Here is a 21,627-nt window from a genome sequence, read left to right as displayed (position 1 = left end):
CATCACCTTGGTTTTGCAACCAAGAGGCTTTATTATACTTGCTTCCAGATAGGTATTTTTTCCCCTTAAAGATCACAGAATCTTAGAGTAGTTTGCGTTGGAAAGGACCTTTAAAGATCCTCTAGTCCAAACCCCCTGCAATGAGAGGAGATATCTGCAACTGAATTTTCCAATTTGATGTTGAACGGTTCCTGAGATAGGGCATCTTCTGTTTCTGTGGGCAATCTGTGCCTGTGTTTCACCATGTTCATCACAAAAATTTTCCTTTTATCTAATCTGATATTAAGATATAAATGTTTCTGTTATTTTACAGCTGTTGCAGAAATTGCTTTAATGACAATAACAGGTGGCTGAAAACTTGTATTCACTCATTTTACTAGTATATTTTAAATTGTAGAAGGTTTTGTCAGGAATTTTGGGCATCTTTGTTTAACTGAGTTGCTGGAAGTATAGTATTTTGTTTCTGCAGTGTAAAACTGGTGTACACCTTCACTTGGGATTGTTTTGCAATCTGTTACTTCTAAGTGGCAGCCATTGTCCTTGGTCCTGTAGTGTAGTGTCTGAGTTTCTTGCTGCTTTTTATTACACAGTCAGTTGCTTATTGCTGATTCTCTTTAAATAAGATTAAAGTCTTGCATTTGTTTGTTTTTTTTTTTTTTAAGGTAATAGGGGTAACTTAGTGGTAGATAGTGGTAATCCTCTGTTTGGAAAAATACAGGAAATTATCTGAGTATGTTGTTTGAGAGTGTGTGTGTGTATGCTCATAAACTTTATCAGTATAGACTTGTTTTAGGAAGATCTTGGAATGACTGTGTCAAATAAGACCCAATTTACTTTTGTGTTTTAAAGTCAACAGGTTGTTTCAGTTGTGCAGTTAATAGCAGATCATTAGTTTTCAAGAACTGTGCCAACTATAACGTTGGGAGAATAAAACATATATGAAAATCACTGTTGACTTTTTTGTTTCAGGCATTTGAATATTTTATATTTGCTGACATAGTGACAGCTTTAAATTCTCTTTATTTTGCATAGGTTAGTATATTTTTGCATATATATACACACACACATATATTAAGGCAAGTATTAAGGATGCCTTTATTTCTGACTTTAACTCTCTGATGCAATAGTACAATTGTTTTGAAGCAAAACCCCTTACCAACTGCATAGTGGGTGCTGTAGGTGGAATAGTGACATTTTCAGTAGTTTGCTTAGTGAGCTGCATTTAAATTTACCAAAAATAAAACTTGTCTGTTGTAAATCACTTGATATTGACAGGATTGTTGTTGAAAGAAATTGGCAAAACTAATAGGTGGGTTAATTCCTTAATCTCTTGATAAGCTATCACTTTAGCAAAAGCTGTTTTATTACTACCTCAGGACATCCCGTGGCATGGCTTTATTATCAGTTCTATTACTTTAACTAATAAATGATGGAAGGATGAAGTTGAAATCTTTGTGAGTTCCCAGCACTTTTTTCTGTGAATTAACATAAGCGATTTCTCAGTATAGGAAAGCAGAACATGAGCATGTATTTAAAACTGAACATATGTTGGAATGCTTTCCCTTTCTAGGTCTTGGTTATTTGCTTATTACTGCTTATTTATCTTTCTTTTTTTTCCCCCTCTGAATGTTGTTAATCCACTGAATTATCTCAAGAACTGACATTTTCCTTTCCAAATGGGTGCTGTTCAAAACAAGGTGCAGAGAAGTAAAAAAAAAGGCTAGCTGAGACCCCCACAAGCTGAGAACCCCTAACATGCTTGCTTTAGTATTCTCTCTTGTCCATATGGTAGGATGGAAAATGTGTTTAATGGCTGGTAATTAAGGAAGTCAAATGGAAAAAAAAAATCTAAAGGTACTTGTTACTTACTTAGTGTTTGCTAAACAAAGCAGCAAAGCTGTCATTCATCATTTTAAAATTAATTGCAAGTTGATGCAGTAATAATTTTGTTTCTACACAAAGCTTAAAGTCACTAGCATAATTAAAACAGGGCTGAATTTGGGCAACAGATTTATATTAGTACCTGATTAAAATTAGTTTAAATTAAATCTTAACAATTCAATATATGTTGAGTCTATTATCTACTTTTTTCTATCTAAAAAAATGCTATCATATAATTTATACCATAAATTTTAGTCTAATCAGGAATAACCTTTGGATTCTTCAAGAAAATTTGTGTTTCTGCTGTGCTACTGATGCTCAGTAAATTTGGAGAAGAAAACTTCGGGAAAGATGCCAGTTCTACAGAGAAATTATTTTTATTATGTAGCAAGGAAAGTAGGAAACAAAACATGTCACAAGGCGATTGGAGAAGTTCTGTTATAAAAAAATAAAGCTCAACACAAAGTAACCCTGGAACGCTGACCATGCACTGCCATGTTTGGCTTGTAGTTGTCAAACCGATGTAAACTGTGTTCATGTTGTTTCAGAACAGATATGTTTATAATGAGCATAGAATCAAAAAATTGACATAAAAATTAGAATCAGGAAAAGAAAATAGTTTTACCCAATTTCTGCTCTCCCCACTTAATATTTTTGCCACGTCTTGACTGTACCACGTGGAATATTCCAGTTGCAAGGAGGTAATCAATACCTTTTTGCAGTACTAATGTGAAAACAAATACGTGGAAATCTTAGTCCCTTTTTTTCTTTCAGGACCACTACACCAGGAGAGACTAAACTCCTGGCTTCTGAAGTCTATGATATCCTTCAGTCTTCCAACATGTCAGACATGGACAGTGTGAACGAGATGAATTATCGTCGGCGGAAAGCACAGTTTTTCCTCGGCAGCACAAATAAGCGTGCCAAGACAGTGGTTTTGCATATAGATGGCCTTGATGATTCGGTAAGGAAACCTTCAGAGTTTATGTAAATAAGGCATGCTGTACTGAGAGTTATTTTAACCCCAGAAACCCAGTGAGGCTACCTGTGTGATATCATTAATTGTCAGCAATTTCTGTGAATTGTATTTTGAAGCGTGAGATATGTATAAAATATTGCATAAATTGAGCTTACTCAGAACACCTAAAGAAGCTTCAAGGCAGTTTTCTTGATGGTTTTTTGAGAAAGAATAGAGTGAACAAAGTGCCTTCAGGATTTTTCACTTAAGGATCTCTTGTGGTTGTACAAGTGTGTTTATCTAAAAAAAGTTTCCTTCTAGTTAAGAGAGATTTCAGACACTGGGAGGTTTGTTATTATTCTTAATCTAGAAATGCTGTATTTTCTTTGAGCTGGTTTTGCTGCATCTTTTCATTGTCTGTGAGATCTTTTCTACTGTAGTGACCAGAATGGCATTTGAATTAATGAGGTCTCACTGAGTCTTTATGTAATGTCAGAATAACTTCTACAGATTTATCTACCATACCCCTGTAGATAACACCCCAGGGCCATGTTTGCCTTTTTACGGCTGCCAAACAGCATGTAGGCTGTTTAAGCACGTTATCCACAAGTGCCCTCCGGACTCTGTATCTTTCAGTTTTGTACCCATTTTAAATGATCAAACCTGATCCTTTGCTTTGTTGCTTTACATTCTGCCAAGTAAGCATGTCCACAGGCCCAGTTTACCAACAGCATACCCACTGTTCTGTTTTCACAAGACCATCGTTAATTCCTTTAGAAATAACATGCTGCTCTAGCTCACTTTATACAAATATTTTTTAGCGTTTTGGCCTTCCAGCACTTGCTCTAGCTAGAAAGGCAGTGCTTTGTCAACACCATTGGCTTTGCTACTCTGTGAAATTTTTTAAATTCAGTCCCATAGGTTGTTGTTTTTAAGCTTGTAGTTGATTTGTTTGTTTACAGGTATCTCCAAGCAAGAAATTTCATCCACTTCTACTTTGTGAGTTTAGATATTTTGCTTGTAGTCCAGTTCTATCTTAAAAGCATGTCTTTTTCTTCAACAAATGGAACTTAGCAATATTTGTGAAGTTTTGTCTCTGCAATGCTGAGGTAAAGGTATTGTGAAAAAGTATAGGGTATTTAGATATTCATCTTTAGAGAGCAACACTGCAGGTAGATCACACCAGCATGTTTTCCTAGCTTGTTGTTAAAGGAAGGTCTGTCTGTGCACAGACTGAGATAGCTGGTGTATGTAGCTCTGTATTTCATCAGATGATTAAAGAAATGTTAAAAGATGCTCACCAGAAGTTAAACATCCCTGTAATGCTGTTTTAAGTGTTATGGTAAGTTGGGACTGGGAGGGTGTTAAAGCTTGTGAGCAACAAAAGCCATTTAGTTGCCTTCAATAGTTTATTCCTGACATAAGTAGCAGAGAATATTAGGTTGCATGTATGAGTTTGAAGAGGCATAGTGAGTAAACACAGAGCTTTAGACACGGTGTTCTCAGTCATTTACATTTGTAAATGGAAACTGCTGTCAGGAGTGGTTGCAGGTCCTGCAAATGCTTGTGGATTTCGAAACCTCAAATAGTAGATAATTGATTGTTTCAGGAAGAGAGGGGAAAGGTCATTTGTTCTTTAATGTGGTGTTTTAAGATCTAATTATTAAATTTGGTGATAAAGGTAAAAAATAAGGCAGTAGCTCAGGAGTTTGTGGCATGCCCCTCAGTCAGTTTTCTAGTCTGTACATTATAGTAGTGTTTGTGAGAGGCATGGTAATCAGGGTTTGATGTGTAAGGAAATAACCTAAATTTTGCCTGTGCCCATGCTTCAGGAGTACCATGCAGAGTATGGTAGTAAACCATACCAAGTATGTTTAGTTGTGTTTGTGGGTTGTTATTGCTGGGTTTGTGGCTGCCTGCCTGCGAAATGCGTTTTGCAAAGTATGTCTGTGCAGGAAAGCTGGTGGCTGCCAAGCTGCCAGCTTTTTACAGAGTTTGTGTGGACCTTAATAAGTTTTTTCTTTTAAGAAATTATTCACCAGTTTTCTGATGATGGAAAGCCTCATTTCAAATTAAACTGAGGTGCCTGTGATTCACCTGGGATCTTAAGAGTAAAAAGCTGAATTCTGTCACAGAATTGCTACACACCCATGTATAAATTTATTTTTTCAGGCTAAGTAGCTATGAAAGTGTTGCTTACTGTGTCCAGATGTAGGTTTCAACTTTCACTTGTGTAAGGCAGCCTATCATCTTTGCATCAAATATTTCCTTTCTATAGTAAAGGTAGCCTATCTGACAAAGGTATTTTTTGGGAAATTCAAAAATGTTACCTGTTTCAATACATAAACTTACACAAATGAATTGTTTCAATATATATGCTAAACTGCTAAAAAAAACCCCCCAGACTGCTTCAGTTCATTCTTCCAAGATTAAAAGAATTTAATTTGCTTGTTGTGCATGTGAATACTCACTAGGGATTATTTGGTAACTAATGCAAATATACTTTGAATTAACTAATTTTTTAAAACCTTGCAGGAAAAAAAAGTGAGTAATTATTTTAAACCTGTTTTAAAGGCTGTCAGTGTATTTCTGATACAGTCCATGCTTTTTTATGCCCTTCTGTGCTAGCAGTCTCTCCAAGTATACTTTAATTCTTTTTGTTGCGACCGTGTTGTGCAAATATTAAAAGGGAAAAAAATGGAACATTCTAAGGTAATGTAGCAGATGCAACTAGCACGGGTCAATGTAATGTTACAGCACAGTAGGCGATGTCACTTGCTTTAAACATAACACTCTGTGGGTTATCAACCAAGTATTTTCCCTTTAAAATAACAATTAAGTGTGTGCTGTGCCATGATGTCTGTGAGCTGCCACAGATGAAGCAGCTGAAAGGTACAACATCTGCTTTGATGCATTCAGTCAGTATGGAGCCAAGGTGTCTGATAAATAGCAACTTAAACACTAACTACTCATCAATGAGCACTTCAGTCAATCAGACCTTAACCAGAGGGGACTGTTTAGCTGATTACACAGAGAAAAACATTCTTTGCTTTTCAGCACTTTTCTCTAATTATTTACAGTTGATTCCATCCTTCTTTGACTTCTAAAGTGTAAGCAAATTTTCTTTTGTGGTAAGAGTCTAATATTTGTGCACTAAAATGTAAGTGTTAGTTTTTCTGTTACTCAAGCACACTTTTGTAACCATGTGCTTTGAGACATACAGGAACACAATTAATTGTGAGCATTGTCACGTGGTATGTTTTTTAGTTGTGGGACTTTGTTTGTTTTTCAGTCTCGAAGGAATCTTTGTGAAGAAGCCTTGTTGAAGATTAAAGGTGTTATTAGTTTTACCTTTCAAATGGCTGTTCAAAGGTGTGTGGTCCGAATTCGCTCAGATTTAAAAGCAGAGGTAAGTGCTTTGTAACCCTCCAGATTCCCACATTATTGCATTCTGTTGCACTGAGCTCTTGCTTTTTTCTCTGTTTGTAGGCGCTGGCAACGGCGATAGCATCAACCAAAGTTATGAAGGCACAGCAAGTTGTGAAAAGTGAAAGTGGTGAGGAGGTAGGATCTCTGTCTTTCTAAATACCAATTGTTACAGCTCAGCTGTGTCTTCAATATCAGCTCCTCTGTGCCCATAACATCTGGTCGTAGGCAAAATTTTTTAAGCATGAGTGTTAGACATCCAGCACAAGAGGACTCAAGGATATCCTGTGTCAGGATAAGAATCCATAGAACAGTTACATGGAAATTACTGTTCAGAAGAAGGATGAAAGTACTGTAACTGATTATCTCTATAATGATATGAAAAGGGTCACAGTGAAAGTGGTGGGCTTTCTTGGTTGGTTTTGCTGATGTGCTGTTGTTTCACAACTGCTACACTAAAAGGTAGTCTGTATTTTCTTGATGCTTTCTCTTCCCTTGTAAGCCGAACCTCTTCTTGTGTATCTTCTAAGCATAGTTGGTTCCATTTATGTTCTTGCTCTATAGGGCAATGGGGAGGAGTCTCACAATGTGCTTGCCTGTCCTCCTGAACATATGTATTATGTGTATTATAAACATGTATATTATAACTTTGATTCATTCTTTTACAACATCTGACACCATTTTAATCTGTTGTGTTTTACCAGATGCTAGTTCCCTTCCAAGATACTCCAGTGGAAGTAGAGCAGAACACAGATCTACCTGAGTATTTGCCAGAAGATGAGAGCCCTACTAAGGAGCAGGACAAAGCAGTGTCTCGTGTTGGGTCACACCCAGAAGGTGCAGCAAGTTGGCTCAGCACAGCAGCAAACTTTCTATCAAGATCTTTCTACTGGTGACTTGTGTTTGGTGTTGAAAGACTGTGTGAATGAACCAACAAGGGGGCCAGTTTTCCATTGGTGTGGTGAACTGCCAAGTGCAATTTGCAATAAATCATCGCGAAAATTTTAGATTAAGCAAACGTATGCTGCATTTTACATTTTATTGGACATTAAGCCTGATAGGGCAGGGGTCAAAGGACAGAGGCCTCCAATCAAATTGTTCCTTCATTAGTTTTCATGTAGATTTTATTGCTTCACTTTTTAAAAATGGGTCCACTCTTATATACCAAATCTTTGCGCTATACCTTTAGAGCTTTAAGTTAAGTTTGACTTCACATGAAACACATGGTAGAGAGAATCCATTCAACTTTTCTCAGGGCCTCTGTGAAAGAAAATCTTAATAGCTCCAGTTCTACATTGAATGAAACTCCCTTTTCATTTCTACATCCCTTTGGACTAACATTGTTCTGTTCAATTTTCTAGATTTTGACTCCAGAGAAAAATACAGTCTGCCTCTTTTTTTGGCCTTTGTTTTTGCCAGCTGTGTTCACAGCATGAGCATGAGGATCCCCTTTTGCTGTTAAAACTAGAATCACTACAGACTTGAAATGTGTAACCCTTTTATGTATATTGATTTTTTTTTCCCAGCCTGCCCTTAACTATTGGAGTGCTTAAGATAAGAAAAAAGGGACTGAAAAAACACAAATATGTATACATACATTGTACAGTAAATAAACTAGAACATATTTGTAATGATGGGTGTGACTGACTTATATATATACATATATATAACTAATAAATACCACTGACTGCTGTTTAGGCTAGCTGGGAAGACTAGCAGAAAAAGCTGTGGTCTAATGTAGTGATGACCCCTTGCAGCTCTGCCTGCAGAAAATAGAGGAATGTAGACTATATTTGATTAAGAAATGGTGTTTACTGCTAGGAAATATTTAATGGTAACTAAAACTTTAAACTTGAAGTATAAAGCAGGACAGAATGCCTCTTTTGCCACAGTGCCACACTCGTAAATTTTGACTCTTTTTTTTTTGTTTGTTTCCCCCTAACAATCTCAATATGCAATTGCTGTTTCCTCCTAATGTCTTTCATGAGACTCCCATGAAAATACATCAGCTTGGCTTTAAAAACATATGCAAACAATTGGCTTTGCCCTGTAACTTACAGACAGTATAAGTCTAAAGATGTCTTAGCAATTCCTGTGAGCAGAAGTGATAATAAAAGCAAAACTTCTGTAGGTAGAGAATAACATATATCTGAGCTGTTAGTAAACACTGTGCCTGAGAGGATTCAATACACAGTGCTTGAAAGCTGCAGTGCCCCTGCTTTGTTGCACCAGAGAAATACAGCTGAGAACTTTGAAACATGTTATAAACGTTGTTATATAGTGCTTTTTTGTGGTAATGTATTTGCTATAATATGAATCATATTTACCACTTGGAGACTCAGAAAAGAAATTTAATGCATCAAAGTTATTCTGCTGTGCCTATGCACAAGGAATAAATAAAAAAAACCCCACAGGCTGTCATAGTACTACAGAAATGCTGAGGATATGATAATGTAAAATAATAATAATAATGATAATAATGCAGGTCAGAGTTCACCCACCCAGGTTAATTGTCATTCTAAGGAAAAAAAAGAAACCCAAAATCTTGTTGGCAGACTAGATGTCTCATGTTTTTTAATATATCTAGTTTATTTTTGATTCAGGTTTACACGCACAGATTGAAAATACAGGCTTTTCAGGGCATGTATTGCTTTAAATATGTAATGCTCTTCATATTGCTGTCTAGAATGTTACAGTACCAAATGTGTTTGAAAAGTCCTCTGTTCTATAGCCATGAATGCAGAGTTTTGTTTTTCTGCATTAACATCTGTTTGCATTTGCATTACTGCACATCTATTTACTAAAAGACTACACCCTTTGGATATTAATGGTTCAATACCAGTAGGTATTACAGTTCGTTTGTGCATTCGGTCTGTAGGTGTGCTTTTATGACAGTATTGCAGCTCTTGTAGAACAGTTTAAGGCATCTGTAAAAGTTTTTGAAATACATTGTAAAATAATAAAGGGTAATATAACTAAAAGTCTGACTGGTGCCTTTTTAAATGTCTGAAGAAAATCTGGTGCCTTCTTAAATGTTCTGCCATTCTTTTAAGCTGCTTGTGGTTTTAGAAGTGTATTAATCTTCAGTTTGACAGTGAGGAATGCAAATGTCCAGTTTTAGTGACTCCTTTGCTGTATGTCACAGCAGGTCTTTTGTATGTGTGTAGAACATGCTTACATTTCAAAGTTTTCTGTAAAAAGTAGGTAAGCAGATGATTCTTGACAATATTATTTCAAATTGATTCTTAGGGGCCTTTTTTGGACATTAGCTTTTTTTAATAACTGATGCTATGTAGGTCATATTTCATTAGGGAAATTAAGAAAAATCAACACTTCTGGAGAAATTGCTTTGATAAAACTGGGGGGAGGGGGGAAAGTCATAACACAGGCTCATTAATTTTATGCTTTTACTTTTTCAGAGGTCAGATGAAGAATAAGAAAACCCTTTTGCTCTGACCTAGGGATATGACAAAAAAACATTACTGCAAAATTAGAGGCTTCTAAAAACAAGCTGAACTGGGAGATGTGGCATTGGTATCGCATTGCCAAGTTGCAAAGTACTCAGTTGCCAAGGAAGTTACTGCTTACATCATGGTGAAAGTTCCTGAATTGTCCTAGGGTTATCTCTGTACAGCATAATGGAATAATCACTACCATGTTTCCTCATAATAAGAGTAAATGCTGATGGGATAGGTAGAGGCAAAATAGAGGCTCATAGCCGTGCCTCTGTGTGCAGCTGTCAAAGCACTGTAAGCATTCTGCAGTACAGTGAAATAAATTATACTCTGGCTTTCCCACTCCAAATCACCTATGGCTTATTCTGTACAAAAATAGCTGATGTGGCTGAGTTTAGCCACAGGCCGTGTATGCTGGTGAGGGGGGTCCTGTGTGGGGCTAATTTGGAAGAAAACATTGACTACCTAGGCAGATGCAAAGTGGCAGGTGTGAAGTACTCCTGTAACTGCCTGCTATGTAAAATAAAATATGGGTGCGCTTTTTTGCCTCTGACAACGTTCTAGCTGTCAACTAGCAGAGTTTAAAAACACACCTAATAAAAATTAGCAGCACCACTCCTTCCCATATCCCTTTGGTAGAATCCTGGATCATACAGTCTTTCCTGGTTTTTTTGTCTGTACCTAATTATTCAGAGTTCCTAAAATGTTAGCAACCTCTGTCTGGTAAAATTAAGGGTTGAAAACAGATAGAGATTAGAATAAGGTCTCAACCCATCTCTGATGCTGACTGTAATTCTTCAGGAAAAGTTGAAAGCACATGATTTGGCAAAAGGGAGTGAGTGGAGGGGTGACTGGAGACTTCTTCAGTGAGGTACAGCATCTAATTAGCCCCAGGGGTGACTGCCTGTTGAGACTGCTCTAAAGCTTAGTATAAAGCTATTAGAAAAAGAAATTGTTCTATTTGTAGTTTACAGAAGGCAGGCAGTGGTCTTTGTTTAGCCTGCATTGCAGATTTTAAATAGGGTTGAAAAAAGCTCATTTAAATTTGCAGTACTTTGCATGTATATAGAGAGCACATGGAGAGCCAGTCTACCTCTGTGAGCTGACACATGTGCCACATCAGAATTATATTAAGTTTCTTCAAGTTACTGTTCATTTATGTGCATGCTGCACTGTGCAAGTGATGGCAAGAGTTAGAGCTTCCTCTGTGGAATAAATGAAGATCCCTTAAAGCAGTTAAAGTCTCAAGATACAAACACATCTCAGAGGAGATGCATACTGTTAACAGATTTTTGTACCAGTTGTCATGGTAGAAGTTGTTTATTATGTTAGGATCCAAAGGCTGCTATGTGGATCAAGTTCCCAGCAGCTCTCTCTCTTTGTGGCTACCAAGATACAGAACTTGGTAGCTAAATTATTTGTGCAGTGTTTAATACTTGCCCAGTGGCTACAGTTCAGATTGATCAGCCAGTGCTGCTTGTGCTACTCTATTGTTTCTAAGGAGCTGAATAAAATCACAAGCGAAACCAAACTTCTTACGTCAAAAGCACTTCTGTGCCAGCAGTGCATGGCACTGTGTCTGACTGGCATAACAAAGGTCTTTTAAGTAGCTGTTAGAGAAATCTGAATGCCACAAGCCCACCATATGACAAGAGTGTTGTTTTCATTTCCTATCAGAGCACTGAGTTAAGTTTAAATGCAGAAAATAAGGGGGTACTGTTTGAGGTAACAGTTTGCTGTTTCACATCTCTTCTCTCTGAGATCCTTCAGGCTCATGGCATGCTAACCCACCGGTGCAGGGAATTGCTGTGTCAGCTTCTCCGTGGGAGCTGCCCCTCTGGATGTTTGCTGGTGAAGGGAGGGTGAGATCCCTCGTGAGCCCATGGTGAGCTAGCAGGGAGCAAGTGGCACACTGTTTGCACCTAAGATCCCACAGACACGTGAACATACGTAACACAAGGTCTTTAAAAAAGGGTTTTTCTACTGACCTCATTTTACAGACTGCACAAGAGAATCTGTTTACCCAAATTGCTCAGGAATCCTGGGAAGTGCAAAATTTTGTGAGCTGTCTCGGATTCTGAGTTCATGCTTCACTTCATAAATAAACTGAAACACTTCCCTTTTTAAGAGAGACCTTTGCACTGTCAACTTCTCTGGGCTGGAGTAGGAAAGTCAAACCTGTCACAAGCAACTCTCCTTATTGAGTTACACATTTGCTGCATCAGGATGTTGACAGGCATGGTCAAAAGCCAATTTTCATCTCAAAATATTTTTTACTGATTCGTTGAAGATCTAGGTAGCAAAGAACTTTTGGTAACAAATACCTTTTTAAGCTTTTTTAAAAATGAGCATATATTGTATTTCAAAAGCTTTGCACAACATGATCTATTTCAGCAGAGTTAAACACCACCCTGACCATGGTATTTGTGCTCTTTCCAGCAATTAATGTTATTAATTGGTTTTATTCTTTAACATTTCTTTAAGGATAAACGTTAGACTCCCCATATACACAGTATTATATATCTTATACAAATGCAGTGTTTCTTTTTAATTATTTCTCAAGAGCATGTTTTGGTTCAACTCCCTTCCCGCCCCTGTGTATAGCACAGGTAGAAAATGACAGCACACCATTGTCCCTTTTGTGGTGTGACCTTTTGCCTGTGCTTCCTTCACTGGGCAAGTATCCATGGTGTATTGTTTTGTATTTAACTTTAAAGGGTAGGCAGATGATCCAGCACAGGCAGTCCTGGTTTTGGGAAGGCTGGGAGGGAGTGGAAGGAAGCTGGAAGGCAATTCATGGGCAGAGACTTTGCATCTGCAAATGGCTGCTCCTCCTGGCCAGAGGAACAGCCCAGTTTAGCTTTACACGAGTCTGTGTAAAGGTGAGGATTTAATATGCATTACTGCAAGATTAATTATTTTTCTGAATAAAAACTTAAACTGCCATAATGGATTTTTGATTGTAAATCCCTATATTATTCGTATGGAAGTCCCACATTCAATATTGACAATGCCATTGAGGTTCATCATCTTGGTATAAAACTAGAAGCTTTTATGTTGTCCTTGGATTTCATGGCTTTACCTCCTTTGCTACAACAAATATGTGCTGTAATGTTTTAGCAAATAACCATTATTGTTTATACACTGTAATTCAGTGGGATGTAGTAAATGGCATATTTTAAGGAGTCTATTTCTTTGCATATAAAATACCTGTAAAGCTTACTGAAGGTGAAGAGTGGCTACTACTTAGCTCTCAATTGTTGGCTACATTACTGAAACAATGAAGATATATCACCCACTATAATAGGGAAATAGCAGCCATTTAACAGAGGTGAGCATTAACTCTGTCATTTAGGCTGCTGAAGCAATCTTATTGTTGTAGTCAATGTAGCTGCTTTTGTTTCTCCATATGTGTAGATGTTCTGGTGTATAAAATGCATTGGTGTTTGTAACAGTAAATTACAAAGGACACTCTTGCTCTTTAAATGAAGTTATATCTGAACCTTACAACAGGCTAAACAAATATAAAGTAAATAATGACTGGTTTTTTAAACCTTTTTCACTATAGCTTCAACAATAAATATAGTTATAGCTTCAACAATAAAAATTCTCTGCCATTCTGCAAAATTTTGTTCTAAAAAAAATGTAAATAGATTTTTGGATATAAGCCTTCACTGTGAAAACAGCTTCTTGATACATAATTTCACAGTGATGATTATCAAATAGGTGTGTGTTACCCTCTTCAAAGCTAGGAATCTGTAAATAAAAGCTGGCAGTGGCTAGTTCTTTACCTGGAATGTCTCAGAGGTCATGCCCTCTCTAATATTATGTTTGTAATTCATATTTGTGGTACTGGCTAAAGATGTGAAGAATGTCATATTGTGCTGTTTTCCTTTTTCTTCAGCCTTCTACACACATCACCCCCAGTATAATGAACCTGATGTAGGTAAAGGTAAATAGTCAGTTGCAATTCAATGTATCAAGGGTTTACGATTTTATTATAAAATTATAATTATTATTATTAGGGTAAAGCACAAAAACTAACTTTAGAAATTTAAAACATGCTTTTTTGAGGCACTGTTCATAATATACATAGGGAAGCAGGATGCAGACCTGTCTGTAGAATGGATGGATATCTGGTTAACTACAGTGAGAGCTACACCTGACTATTATTTGTGAAGACCCTGAATGTGTAAGAGTTTCCTGCATCATTTAAATTAATTGAGTAGGAGGAAGAGAAAAAAAAACCTAATGCCACAAAATGAAGAAAAAGCTTGAATGTAGCCCAGCCCTTCCTGGTCCTTCTCTGTCCCTCATCCCAACACCACTACACTGCAGCAGGGTCTGTAAACAGAGATGGGGGGAGGAGCAGACCCTCTGCTCATGTGAGACTGGCAATGAGTGGAAGAAGTTGTCATTCCCATTAGCTCTGAGATACTTCAATATTCCAGTAGTGGTAGCTCATAAAGACCCAAATTATGAAACTGAGCTTCTATCTTTAGAAACCCCTTTTTGACCAGATAAAATATCAGTGCTCTAGGGCCAGTGTTTCTTCTGCAAGGTCAATGCCATGCTATTTTGGCTAAACAACAGTATAGTTGTCTGTATTTCTGGCTTGTGGGACAGTCTGCCACCATCAGGGAAGAGAGAAAGTGTGGTCTTTAAATAAATCTCCTTTTGGGGAGCTGTAAGGATACTTAAGTTTAGCCTTCATCTATGTGCTGTGTGCCCGCCCCTAAAGAGACGTGTACTTAAATGCCATTCCTTCCTTCAGGATAGGGACATCCAAACCCAAAATGCCTCTCTGAATCCTGAACCCTGAGCCAGCTCTCGGCTGCTGAGTGATGGGTTTAGGATCACCCAAATGAATTGTAAGAGGTACCCAGCAAACTTCCAAAATGTGGTCCCAGTGACTACATCCCATCTCGAGTACCCACCTACTCCTAGGCTGAAACGGCAGCTGGCATCAGCTACTCAACCAATCCAATTTACTTTCAATCACACCATTACTACAACCTCCCTCCTCCATCTGTGTAAACATATGTCTTTGTTAAACACCACCATTTGTACAGGATAAAAATTGTCAATGCTGACAAAAATGCCCCCACATAATGCTGTTGTGATTGCAATGTTGTCCTTAAGCTGATTTTAAAGAAGTCTGTGAGCTGATCAACATCTTCCACTGCTATTAGTGGGAAACTTTCTTTGATAGGAATAAATAATGTAATAATGTTTTTATTTCATCCATGGGAGATGTGTTCTCACTTTCCTAAGACAAAGCTCTTATAAGCCACTTATTATCAGTAGCAGTTTGCAGTGCCACTGTAATACCCCAAAGCAATGGCTGTTCCAGGAATAGTTTTTTCTAATAATGGTGTCTTGGCAAGAACATATTTCCTTCATACTTTTCTGAGGCTGGCCCTTAAATCTGGCAGGCAAAAGTTAAAAATCTGAAGAAAGTTACTGGTGATTGCTCCTTGTACCAGCTTTTATGACATAACCAGAACTGGCCTCCATAAAGGAGTTTTTCCTTTTTTCCATAGCAGAGGGCAGTACACTACTAGGACTGTCCTACAAGGAAACTGAATTCCAGCATAACCAAGGGCCTCCACTCTCTAAACCCAAGAATTATGAAATATGAATATTATAAAACAATAAAAAGTGGATGAGGGTATCTGTTTACACAAAGAAAGTTTCTGTGTGAGACATGAGAAGGCAAAACAAGAACCAAATTTGTCTCCTGCCAAGGGGAGAGCTGTTTAACAAACTGGACACCCACCAAAATTGTGCAGAGCTCTTTGCTGGGCCATCCTGCAAAATGCTGGCTTGACTGGCATGAAACAGGGAAATTGGTTTGGGTTCTGTGACCTGAGCTTCTAGCTCTTCAGAACTTTGACTCCAGACACTTAAAATTAACAGTTCCCTTCATAGAAAAAAGTAAATGGGATGTTGGGAGTTCCATTCTTGGTGCAGTGTCTATCAGCACAGAGTGTGAGATCCTTAAGCAAGTAAGTATTTTAATTTTGTACAAACCTCCTTCTTTTAGTGCACACTTTTTTCCTTGTTTTTGCTCTGATTACAATACTTTTGTTGTCGTCATCATTGTAGTCTTTCGTCCTTTCAGTCCTTATAATACTAAATATGGAAATTTAGTTCCCACCAGAAACTGGATTGAAATTCCCCTAGGATTCAAACCAAATAATTTTGTTTCTTGTTTGGGTATGCTAGAGTGCAGTTCCGTGCTTTTTCCCCATCATTTCTGCAGCTGTGAGGATTAGGGATGCTTGTTTTAAATGAAAATTGAGATTTTGTGGAATTCCTTTCCTTACAAATTGGGGCTTTGCATCAAAAAAACAAAACAGAAAGTTGAAAGTTTTTCACCCTTACTTTGCTAATTCCTCACTGGCCTCAGCTTCATCCTGCTGTTTCATGCAACCCATTCCTGCCTTCCTGGCTTGGTGGTTTTGAAACGTTCAGAGTCTTTTGGATTGTTTGTGTTTTGCTTTGTTTTCTTTTGCCTGTTTTGATTGCCATAACTTTGCATCGCACTTTTCAACCAGGTAAAGCAGGATAACAGGACTGAGAATTTCTGCTCCTTTGGGATTTGGTAAAGTGAAATACTTGAAACAAGTCAGAGAGATTTGACTGAGCAGCACTGGGCCAAGATACAATGGGGCTGTCAGTAAATCTCACCCCACACATATTATAAAATCACAAAAATTCTCTCTGGGATGTGAAGATTATGAAGAGAAGCTGTATCACCTCGCCTCCTATATGATTCTTGTATAAATGAAAATGTGGGATATCAGGAAACTCCTTTATTCTCTGTTTGAAGTATTAGTCTCTCCTGCCATGAGTCTGGGTGGCTGCCTGTGCAACCCACTAGTGCAGGCAGGAAGGACTCATGGATTCTACTACCACCAGCTCTTGGTAGCTGGTGCTCTGTCCTTACTCCCCAAGCTGCTACTTAGTGATTGATGACTGTGTAAATGTTATGAAAATTCTGAAGAGGCACTTAAAGGCAAGTTCTGATGTCAGGGGAAAACCCTCCCCAGCTCCTCCTCTTGCAGCCTGTGGACCTGCAGCACTGGTTTGGCTGATGCTCCATCTCCATCTCATTGACCACACTAAACCTCCTGCGTGAAGGGGCAATGGGAAGGAGGGAATGGCTGACTCCCCACAGAAACAGATGTTTGCAGCAACACCTAAAGTTAACTGAGCCTTTAGAGTCCAAAGTCCTAAAAGGTCTGCATGGCCATGCTGGTTTCCTGCTGCGTGGGAAGAGACTTTCAGGAAGAAGCTCCACTTGTACTGTGTCTCAGGTGTTTGCCCATCTGTTGGCTGCTGCTGCCTCTGCCCATTCCCATTACTTGTGAACCTGTGTCAAATGCAGGAGTTGCATCCTGGGTCTCAGCAGTGCCACCGGGGGCTGCTCCCCTTGGCTGGCAGCTGATGCTGCCAGCTCTGAGACATTCTGCCATCCTGTTGAAACCACTTTTGCACATATTAAGCAAGATGGCAAGCTAGTAAATCACAGAATCACAGGTTGGAAAAGACCTCTGAGATCAGAGTCTAACCTGTGACCAAACACCACCTTGTCAACCAGACCATGGCCAAGTGCCACATCCAGTCTGCCCTTAAACACCTCCAGGAACGGTGACTCCAGCACCTCCCTGGGCAGCCCATTCCAATATCTAATCATTCTCTTTCTGAAGAATTTCTTCCTAATGTCTAACCAGAAGCTCCCCTAGTGCAGCTTACGACTGTGACCTCTCATGCTCTCTGCCTGCCTTCAACAAGAGGCTGAACCCCTCCCCTGGCTATAACTTTTTTTCGGGGAGCTGGAGAAAGCAATAAGGTCACCCTTGTGCCTCCTTTTTCCCAGGCTAAATACTCCCAGCTTCCTCAGCCCCTCCAGACCCTTCACCAGCTCCGTTTCTCTTCTCCGGCCCCGCTCCCGCCCCCGTGTCCCTCCCACCCGAGCTGCGGGTCCCGGCGGTCGCGCACCTGTTGCGGTTCTGCCGGGCTGTGCCGGGGCGGTGCCGGGGCGGTGCCGGGCGGTTCTGCCGGGGCGGTGCCGGGCTGTGCCGGGGCGGTGCCGGGGCGGTGCTGGGCGGTGCTGGGCGGTTCTGCCGGGGCGGTGCCGGGTTCTGCCGGGGCAGTACGGGGCAGTACCGGGCTGTGCCGGGGCAGTACCGGGCTGTGCCGGGCTATGCCGGGCGGTGCCGGGAGGTTCTGCCGGGGCGGTGCCGGGCTATGCCGGGGCAGTACCGGGCTGTGCCGGGGCGGTGCCGGGCTGTGCCGGGCGGTGCCGGGCGGTTCTGCCGGGGCGGTGCCGGGCTGTGCCGGGCGGTACCGGGCGGTGCCGGGCGGTGCCGGGCGGTGTCGGGTGCGCAGCGGGGCGGCAGCACTAGATGGCAGCATGGACGTGCCGATGGCCGGGAGGCGGCAGGGAGCGGGAGCGGGAACGGGGAACGAGGGAGGGAGGAAGGGAAGGAGACAGGGAGCGAGAGAGCGGGCAGCCCGCCCGGGGATGCTGGCACAGCGCCCCCGGCTCCTTCCCCGCTGGGGTGCGAGGCTGAACATGTCTGACCGTCTTTGACTCCTCTGGATTTTTTATTTGTTTGTTTGTTTGTTTTAATGCATTCTTTCACTTTTCTGCCGAACTTCGTGTGGTTTTCATAGATGGAGCACTACACTTTCTTTGTTCTCATATGAATCTCACAGTTATGTTTCTTCAATTTTTTATTTTGTTGGGGTTTGTTTGGGTTTTTTTTAAAAACACCCCCGGAAATGAGTTTTGTCTCTAAATAAAGACCTGTTTATTTTTTACAATTAATTTATTCATAACTGCATATAAAGCGCTACAGACGATCTTAATGACCCATGAAATGGAATGGATAGTGGGTTTTGTGTGTCTGTGTGTAAATATCTGCAGATTTATGCTCTGTGCGCCACCTGCTTGAGTGACAGAAGTCCTGAGCTGATCTACCTGACAGCAGTGCAAGTACAGGATAACTTAATCCTAGTTTCATCCCAAATGTAACACAAATCAGGATTCAGCCCAAGTTCTTTGCAAACAAATTCCCCCTTCTAGGTCCATGCTTTGATTCCAAAGCAAGGGACACTCCTTTTGGTTCAGCCTCCAGACCCATGCTTGAGCCAGGCCCCAGGAATGGCCAAGGAGTTTGTAGCTTTGTAGGTTTAGTTTGCAGGAGCAGTGGTCAGCTCTCAGACCTGCCCAGCACATGGCAGAGGCTGCTGTAACTGGTTTTCACCCAATGCCCCATCACTGTTGCCACTTCTTGCTGACTTTAAAATACAGGAATGTGAGCAGTGCCTCTCTTCTTCAGCTGTTTTGGTGTTTCTCATGGTGATACCTGTTAGAAGAAAGTCCATCTAAATAATCTAAATGAAGAATTAGTGAGATGCACAAAAATTGTTTCCTGGAAGTGGCTAAGGTTTTGTCTGTGTGTGTTTATTTTTCTTTTGGACTGTGTTGTGCTCACTGGGAGCAGGGATGGCAGCCTGGCTCCTCCTTTCCTAGGGAGAGCTGATTGCCCTGCAAGGATGGTGCTGGCACCACGAGAGCCTCCTGGCTGCTGTGCCTGTGGGGTTGTGGGTTCACACCCTTCCATGGGTGTGTGGGAGGTTGAGTGAGGCAAAGGAGAGGTGTGCACCCTTTAGCTATGCTGGGATACGTAGAGTTAACCCCAGGTTAATGCAGCCAAAATTCGAGCTCCAAGTTTCTTCTTTAGAAAGCGATGATGCCCTTCCACTCTGTTTTGTTTAGCTTCTGAAAAATAGAGGAACTAACTGTGAAATTACAGGAAATTAGTGTCACTGTTATGGAGACAATCAGTACAGAAGGAAAACAAAAAGGAATTTTAATTTAGAACCTAGAAGATCTTTTTCACAATGCCATGTAGGCACTTTTATCCCAAAGGAGAGAAAGCAGACACAAATATTTTTTTCTGTTGTAGGGCCTTTTAAAATGTATTTCTGGAAGATCAGTTGACTTGGTGGGTATGGATACATGTATGTGTAGGAGAGAGAAATGTTGTGTGTACTCATTGAAAAGGCTCTTTTTGTTACCTGACTGTTTCTGAATAGACAACAGTCTGTTTATAGATTTCCTCCTGCCCCCCACAGTGCATATTCATTATCATACCCTACATTAAATATAAGTACAACTTCATAAAATTGCTGCAGGTGCAGAGGCTTTGATATTCTAGCGGTGAAACAAACAGGGCACATGGTCATTTCCCTCATGGGACCTTTCCAAGAGAAGTCAGCTTGGTCTGTGGCCACAGCTGCTGGCCAAGAAGACCTGCCCACAGAAATTTCAGGAATAGCTTTGTGTTACGGTCCTGTCTGACCTTGTGTCAGGCTCTGGTTGTAAGTGCAGCTGAAGATGTTGGTGTAAAGTTCACTGATGTTTGTGTCATGATTACATTCCCTTCTCAGGTCTCTAGGCTATTTCCTTGAAAAGAGTCTGACATATTAGTAAAATGGACTGCTTAAAACTTGGAGTCCCATCAGTGAAATAAAAAATAGGGATTGAATAATGCCATTTAAAAGTGGATGATGATATCAGTATTCCATAGAGAGAGAGAAGCAATAAATGAAAGTTGTGGGTGTTACTGACTATGCTACCAAATATTTTCATACCAATTAAAATGTAGTGCCACTAGAGATGTTTTCTTCATAATATGAGACAGAAGTACAAATACTGACTCAGAGAATGACAGTGGGGAAATGAGCTTGTGCCACAACAGATGTATAACAGGAGAGAGGCACATATAGCAGAGTGATTCAGGAAAAAAAGGCACAGGATTGCTTGTTATGGAAATGACAGAATTTGAGGTTTCTGTTCTGGGGACAGAAAAGAGAACTTTTCCTGACAGTCAGTCAGAAATGAGAATTCACTCTAGGCCTTTAGAAATGTTCCAAATGGCAAGGCCCCATGGCAAGCCTAGCTGGTTGTGATCCTGTGACTTAGGCTGAGTGCAAAACTTGAGGTTTTTTTACCTTTTCATAGCAAGTCAAACATAGTTGTTAAATGAAAACCTCCCAGTTTACTCTGGGATATTTTGTCCATAATGAGGTTTGCAGTTTGAAGCTCCAGACTTGGAAAGTCTCCTGTGACTTTTGTTCATACAGTATGGACATAATCAAAAGGAAATTTGGGGAGTCTGAATTCAATTTGGCTTCAATTGGGCATGTTTCCAAGGTGCACTCATAGAGGAAAAAATATGCCCATGTCAGCCTCTGTGTTGTCCTCTTCACAGCAAACATTCAACAGTTCAGTGCACAAAGACTATTAGTTCTTTGTTTTTGCCTCTTGCTGTCTTGCTAGTGAGATGAAGAAGCAACAGTGGGAACTGGAAACAGGAACAAGCTTTTGAAAAGAGGCATTTTGTGAATCCAGAAGCAAAATGAGCATGCTTTCATTAATATTTTAGCAAAACTGGATTCTTTCCTCAATTAAATATATAATAATGCTATAAAATATCACAGATCCAACATCTGCTGGATCTTCATAAGTTTAATTGTTACAGTTAGATTTCATGGAATTTTAGTGGCAACACATAAAACTGAAGTAAAGAGGGTGATTTTTCTACAAATACCTTTGTGCAATAGAAACTTGCGCCCATTTCCTGATGGTCTTTATGATACTGCTTTAGGGTTAACTCTTATTACTTCTTCTGTCTCCAGGTAGAAAAGCTCTTTGCTGTGGACAGTAATTTTTGTTTGGTGATCCCAGCTTCCTGCTGTACCTGTGTGACTTTGGGGAGTCATCCAGTGTTTCACCCTGTAGCTCTAAGCAGGGCAAGTGAAAGCATCAGGTTTTCCCCCTGGGGGGTTAATGACAGCGTTCCAGGCTGGATGTAGCTGCAGAGGGAG

General features: G+C 40.0%; 1 protein-coding gene across 2 annotated transcripts in view; it reads left to right on the top strand.

Moving 5' to 3' along the window:
- ARMC1 (armadillo repeat containing 1) overlaps nucleotides 1-9,246 on the top strand; it is a 33,901-nt gene extending 24,655 nt beyond the window's left edge. For both annotated transcript variants that reach the window (XM_063169491.1, XM_063169483.1), the window contains exons 4-7: nucleotides 2,656-2,845; nucleotides 6,132-6,248; nucleotides 6,329-6,403; nucleotides 6,970-9,246. In XM_063169491.1, the coding sequence (XP_063025561.1) occupies nucleotides 2,656-2,845; nucleotides 6,132-6,248; nucleotides 6,329-6,403; nucleotides 6,970-7,161 (574 nt within the window). In that variant the 3' untranslated portion in view covers nucleotides 7,162-9,246. The remainder of the gene's footprint in view (nucleotides 1-2,655; nucleotides 2,846-6,131; nucleotides 6,249-6,328; nucleotides 6,404-6,969) is intronic.
- Nucleotides 9,247-21,627: the final 12,381 nt, after the last annotated feature.

This window comes from Melospiza melodia, chromosome 1 (genome assembly GCF_035770615.1).
Source record: "Melospiza melodia melodia isolate bMelMel2 chromosome 1, bMelMel2.pri, whole genome shotgun sequence".
Classification (NCBI taxonomy): domain Eukaryota; kingdom Metazoa; phylum Chordata; class Aves; order Passeriformes; family Passerellidae; genus Melospiza; species Melospiza melodia.
The sequence above is the reverse complement of the archived record's forward strand: the minus strand, read 5'-3'. Positions and strand labels throughout refer to the sequence as shown.